Source organism: Vulpes vulpes, chromosome 7 (assembly GCF_048418805.1).
Source record: "Vulpes vulpes isolate BD-2025 chromosome 7, VulVul3, whole genome shotgun sequence".
Taxonomy (NCBI): Eukaryota; Metazoa; Chordata; class Mammalia; order Carnivora; family Canidae; genus Vulpes; species Vulpes vulpes.
In genome coordinates, this window is record NC_132786.1 from 78,233,132 (window position 1) to 78,240,151 (window position 7,020).

Consider the following 7,020-nt stretch of genomic DNA (forward strand, 5'->3'; position numbering starts at 1 on the left):
ATCTTTTACATAATAAAATAAAATGCACCGACAAGAGCTACAGATGAAACAGTAAAAGAGAAGCAGGAAAAATACAAGCAACGTTCCCTTTCAATACACTTAAAAGTAGTTAGAGTAGAAATAACTACAGCAAGAGTCTTGGTGGAAGAGGTTTTGCTGTTATTATTCCTGGTAAGAAAATCTTGAATTTGTATTATCTTCCTCTCAAAGACTTCAGATCTGCTGAGGTAGGGCATTCCCTTCCATGCCTTTATGAAGCAGGTATGTGAATCATAGTTATTCTGCAAATTACCATAATGGTATCTATGGGCGAGGGGCAGGGGTACACAGGAATATTATTTGAAACTATTAACTTAGGATTTTCCATGCAGCTGACTAGTCAACATACACACACACACACACACACACACACACACACATATATATATATATATATATATATATATTAGAAATTAGCATGCAGTGAGCAAGAAAATCTTCAGATCACACTTAGGAACAGCATTATATCAAGTTCCAAAAGAGTATGGGGAATATCACAGCGGGTTTCTGATAAAATCTTTAAAAGTGCCAGCAGATGGCTGAGTAATATTCCATTGTGTATATCTACACATCTCTTTTATCCATTCATCTGCCAAAGAGACAAATACCCACCATTTGCTTTGACATGGATGGAACTAGAAGGTATTATGCTGAGTGAAATAAGTCAGTTGGAAAAGGACAATCATCATATGGTTTCACCCATACATGGAATAAAAGAAATAGTGAAAGGGATTATACAGGAAAGGATGGGAACTGAGTGGGAAAAATTAGAGAGGGAGACAAACCACGAGAGACTCCTAACTCTGGGAAACAAACAAAGGGTTGTGGAAGTGGAGGTGGGTGGGGAGATGAGGTAACTGGGTGACAGGCAATGAGGAGGGCACTTGTTGGGATGAGCAGTGGGTTTTACACTATATGTTGGCAAATCGAATTTAAATTTAAAAAATGTAAAAAAAAAAAAAAAGTGCCAGCAGAAAGTGTAGTAGACTGATCCAAGATAGACACAAAAGGGCATAAGCATACCAGTCCCTGGTTCTCCTAGACTTACCCCCATGACCTATCATTCCTCTTCCAGCTCTGAAAATGAAAAATCTGCACAGAAATAATAAAACTTGATCCTGGAAAAGATGAAGAGATTAGTAAGAATATCAAAGGCACCATGCCTGCCATGGGATGTTTACAGTCCAAGCCAGTTCTCTCTATAGGGGTACTTAATGCTCATTGTCACAATGTGGCCTGAGAAGCAAAAAGGCCTACCTGTCCCAAAACAAGGCTGCCCATATGTTTCATATTTCCTGGTCATTTCTTCAGGTTAAAAGATTACTTCCTTCTTGAAATTTCCATTTGTTCTCCTGTTCTGTGAAATGCAACCATTTGTAGAGTCATTCAGAAAATATTTATAGAGAATCTATTCCATGACCAGGAATTAGGATAAAATAATGAAAAAGACAGAGCCCCTGCGTATTTTCTAGTCAAGAGTATTATAAGGCATAAGACGCTAACAAAGAGATAATAAATAATAGGCAAGAAAAAATCAGTTTTGAAATTAGGTAATGCAACAGAGAATAACTGGTTGGCTATTTAAGTGAGGTGGCCTGATGATAGCCTTTTTCAGGAGGTGGTATTTCAGATGTAGATGAGAAGAAGAAGCTAGACATGTGATCAAGAGAGAGAAGAACACTCCTGGCAGAGGCAATGACTACTGCCAAGGCCCACCATTGCTGTGATGTGCTGTGTTTGAGGACAAGCGTGAAAAAGGTGGGGAAAAGAAACCACAGAATGAAATGAATGCAGATAGGCATGGTTTGAATCACCTAGGGATGTATGTATGATCTGGAGGAAGGAGATTACAAAAGGAGGCCATTCCAGGAGCACATGGAGGTGATTGACATTTAAATGTACTGTCATGGAGAATGTGTGGCAGGGAGCAAGCATGGAAATAGAGACATTAGCAGTACAACCGTCCTGGTAGCCAATATCCAGATAATGGTGGCTTGGCCCAAGGTGGTGGATACAGAGATGGGTAGGTGGATGTGGATATTGAGTTGATTGGGCCACCTGACTGGATTGACAGGACAGTAGAGACAAAAAAGGAAACGATGCATAACTGTTAAGACTTCTGGCTTGGGTCACTGGCTTGATCGTGAAACCATTCATTGAAGAAAAGAAGTCTAGATGGGGACAGGTTAGGAGATCAAGAGTTACTCTTTGGCCACTGGATTTTAAGATGTCTATTAAACGTTCACCTGGGGATGTCAAGTTACTATTTGGAAACAGAATATACAGGAAGAGCACATACTGAAGAGCCTGGCATGCTCCTACATTTCCACTGAACTGTAGTTGAACTTCACCTCACCTTGTTCTTTCTCTTTCCCTACTTAGTTTTTATGAACCTACAGTTACATAAAGTATGAAAAAACTTGACAAAGAATAAGGTAACACCCTCACATTTGAAATTATTATCACTATCCTTTTCCATCCAGTATTTATCTGGCCCACGCTGTGTTCAAATGTCTTCACTGTAGAAATGTAGATTATGCCATGTTTTCTCCCAAAGCTGTACCTTTTAGTGGGATCATATTATAAAGAAAATTGAATCTGATCCTAAAAATGATCAAAGGAAAAATATCTCCAAGAGTTAGCATGTCACAGGACTCTGCTGTAACCTCAATCACACAGACTTGTCTTCATGGCTTTTCTTACCTACCTATCCAAGTAATCAATGCAAAATTGAAAAGTTCTAGTTTCCCTACTGGTGAGCCTGCTGAAAGGTTTCAGGTTATATGGTGACTGAGCACATAATCTCAAAGTTAATAATGAGTTTCTCCTTCATGTTTAAAGAAAATCCTTATGAAAAATGCCATCTTACTGGGCAAGAATATTTCCACTATCAGGCATGAACACTTTAGCAGGAAATTAGCTTATATGATTATTAACCAAGAGATATGCACTTAAAGAATGGGACAGCTGACTGGTCAGTTTGACTTGCGCTGTGGTCAGTAGCCAAGAGGATAAGTTCCTTTTGGGCAAAGCATATAATCATAGGCAGGCCAAGGGATGCAACAAAAACAGCTCAAAAGGAAATAAATGTAAGGCCATCTCTGATTCTCTGGGCTACAGAGTTGCACATCCCATGGAGAATGGGGGCTCCTTCTTTTTTTTGTTCTCCTTCAGTAAAAAGACAAAGCTGTATGTAGATCTCTCATAAAAACAAGTCCTTTAAAGTAATAAGGGATATGAATTGCATCTAGGAAAACTAAATGCCATAAAAAGGATGAAAATACATACCCATCTAACACCCTGACAATAGTTGCCACTATTGTCATTAACAAGAGCACTTCCCTTTGGAATGTCTTCCCAAGAACTGTTAAGAAACTGAGTTCTCAGCACCCCAGTCTTTCCTAGAATATTCACAGAGATTATCCACTTAACAATAAAAATGCACCAAACCATTCTGTGAGGCAGTGGAGTTCACAGATGACTCGTGAGACTACATAAGAAGCATCCCTGCCCAGAGAGAATGAAAGTAATTGAGGTACTAAAAACCATAATTAATTTAACAATCTTTAAGAAAATTGCAGTGAGCTTTCAATTTTGCACATTCTATTTTAACCAGTTTATAGCTCACTAAAGCTAATTTTAAATCCACAAGTGACTCCTTTCAACAACGATTACGCTTATAAACTCTCTCTCCAAGAGGTATGTCATTAGTGGAGGTACACACCAGGATACAAACTAATTTTGAGCAGAACATATTTAGAAAGTTGACCTACTACAGCATTCAGTCACTTAGCTTTTTCCAAAACTAAACGAAAACGGATTTTGAACTTAATTTTAACTAGCATCTAGGATTATCCTCTCCATTACCTATGTGGCTCGCTTGACTAACACTGAATTTTCTGACCTGCTTTGTTTTCCAGCTTCTGCAAGCACCTATGTCCCCACGGTGTGCAATGGGCGGGAAGTTCTCGACTCCACCACCTCATCTCTGTGATTGTGAATTACAGTTCAGTTCTCGTGTTTTTAGACTGTTAGACAAAAGTGCTCGTGTGCAGCTCCAGAATATGGAAACAGAGCAAAAGAACCCTAGGACCTTTTTTTAGAAACAGTACGATAAATTATTTTTGAGGACTGTACAGTATATAGTGATGTGCTAGAACTTTTTAGGCTGATTTTAGTGCCCCATTATTAACGATTCCCCGGAACATGGAAATAACCACTGTTTACAGAGCTGAGCATTGGTGACAGGGTCTGACAGGGTCAGTCTAAAATAAAATTTGGTGGCAATATTAGGTAACTTTTTTTCCTATGAAGTCTTTTGTAGGTCCTTGTTGTAACTAATTTAGGATGAGTTTCTATGTTGTATATTAAAGTTACATTATGTGTAACAGATTGTTTTTTCTCAGCACAAAATAAAAAGCATCTGTATTAATGTAAAAATATTGAGAATAAAACCTTCAAGGTTTTCCAGCATGGTGGATAATGGCTTATTCTTTTTTAATCACTCCAAGAAATCTGAATATGTTGACTTAAGATTATTTCTACTTTTAACGTTGGAAGTAACTGTCTAACTGTGCTTCTCTGTACACCTACATATACTCTGAACACAAGTTGCTACCCTGCTAGAGAGTTTTGGACTTCGCAGATCACAAAGAACAGAAGTTGACTGATGATACTATTATCAGGCTGTGTCAGTGGCCACATGACAATACACACATGGATGTCTTTAAGGCGCATCTGTACAACAGCACAGAATTTGGCCAAATAAGCCTTTCCTATCTTCCACTGTAAACCCTTCCACTCACAAATCATTTCTCAATGTAGGAAAATTTACTAAGAACACATCTTCCTTGCTAGGTCCTATGCTAGGTACCATGTATAGAGAACATATTTATTTCCTGTGGCTGATTTGCCAACTTACCATAAATGGGATCACTTAAAGCAATAGGAAGTTATTCTCTTACAGTTCTGGAGACCAGAAGTCCAAAATCAAAGTGTTGGCAGTATGGTATTCCACCACAAGTTCTAGAGGAGAATCCATCCCATGCCTCTTGTATCTTCTGGCCCCATCACTCCAGTCTCTGGCTCCATCTTCACGTCACCCTCTGTGTGTCTGTCCTTCCTTCTTATAATAATACTTGTCATTGGACTTAAGCCCACCTGGGTATTCCAGGATAATCTTATCTCAAAAGCTGTAAATTAATCACATCTGCAAAGGCTCTTTTTCCAAGAAAAGTACATGCCCAGGCTCCAGGGGTTGGAATGTAGACATGTCCTTTGGGGGGCCACTCTTCAGGCCATGAGAGAGAGATGGTGCAACATAGTGCTTGCCTTTAAGGAGCATAAAGGCAGGAATGATTCACATGGAAGAAGTGACTGAGGAAAACGGTTAAGTGGAAGGAGGAGGAGACTTGAGGATGGAAGGGCCCATGAGCTCAGTAATCAGGGCCTGGTTCATCAGAACGTATTGATGCTATTTTCAAAATGTCTAGAAACTGTGAGCAGGTACACACAGCCAACAGGAATAGGCTTGAAGGACATCAAGTGAGGAGTCAGATGATTGAAATGCTCTGCTTCCTTCTGAATGCATTTGAATCAGCAACCTACCCTAATCCAACCAGAAGTCACCAGATGCTCAAAAACAACATTGCAAACCAGCCCCTGAACTCATACTCAAAGAAGAACCTGGATATGGGGGAGTGGGTGGGAAGAAATGCATCCTGCTGTGGTGGACACTGGCAGGAGTGCTAGGTAAGTGCTCCCCAAACGGGCTTCTGCTCAAGATAAAGGCTGAGGCTAGGCTGATGGGAGGGAGAATAAATGCAATTAATTGATGGGATGTGACAGTTGGAGGAAGGCTGTATCAGATGGGTGGTTCAGAGACAACAGCTGATGCGTAAAACAATCAAACAGATCGTGAATCTTTTTAAACAAGGCAATGAGGCTGTGGGTGAATCTTGAGAACACTATATTTGAGAGCTGGGTTTTGATCTATGGGCCACTGTATTTTTCGCACTCCGCCCACACACTGGAAACTCAATAACTGACAATTCTTGTCATTTTCTCCTTCCTTGTCATCAGCTTTGGTTCCTATTTGAAATTGCATCACCTAACATGTGATCCCTGGAAATGATTTTTTTGAAAAACAGAATAATGTATGGAAAACAACAATTATAAAATCATTTTTACATAAGCCACTTTGAACAAATAGATTTTGTTTTTTTTTAAATTCTGGTAAGAACATTTCATTCTTCCAAAATATAAAACTGGTTGAGTGGATCCATCTTTGCAAAAACTTCCTGAATTTTAGGAATTTAGGCAGAATGATCTATCCTACTTTTTAACATATCAGAGCCTAACGCTGTGGGGGATGATTGTTAGTATTCTGAGTGTTTCTGAAATGCTCTGGATCCTCTCTCATTTAAATATTAATATTCTCTTACCTACTCAGATTCATCATGGTAATATAAAAAAAGTTCCATTTTCAAGCTGTGGGGCAACCTGGTTTGCAGACCACACAGAGTACAGATTCAGAGAAGCTGAGAAAGGAGGTAATTCAGACTGTACCTGTACATCCTCACCTCCACCTTCCCTGGGCTAGCCCCTGCTTTCCTCACTTACCACTATAATAGCTTTGGGCCCCAGAGCTCTTCAGCAAAAGACTGTAAGTGTGAATGAAGACGCCAAGAAAAGTGAGGTGCCAGGAAGACGGAACACCAGTGTGGGTTATAACCACCATAGCTCTAATAACAAAGGCCCAAACCCACAAATAAGGCAATTCTCACTCCTGCTCTGTGACAAAAAGTTTAGGTTTATGCAATTCCCATTGGCTTTAACTCTTTTATTTAGACCAATCAATGGTCATCTGAAAGCAGCCATCTAAGATAAAGGAAATATTGCCCTGCTCTAAACCAAATCTATCAATACCCACAAGCTATTTTAGACAGAGCTCTTCTTCTAAGACTCATTAATAAGATGAAA

The 7,020-nt window shown here is 39.4% G+C and overlaps 1 protein-coding gene across 2 annotated transcripts in view; it reads left to right on the forward strand.

The window, feature by feature from the left end:
- Positions 1 to 4,512, forward strand: part of GRM3 (glutamate metabotropic receptor 3) — a 209,395-nt gene extending 204,883 nt beyond the window's left edge. For both annotated transcript variants that reach the window (XM_026018680.2, XM_072764166.1), the window contains one exon: positions 3,960 to 4,512. In XM_026018680.2, the coding sequence (XP_025874465.1) occupies positions 3,960 to 4,033 (74 nt within the window). In that variant the 3' untranslated portion in view covers positions 4,034 to 4,512. The remainder of the gene's footprint in view (positions 1 to 3,959) is intronic.
- Positions 4,513 to 7,020: the final 2,508 nt, after the last annotated feature.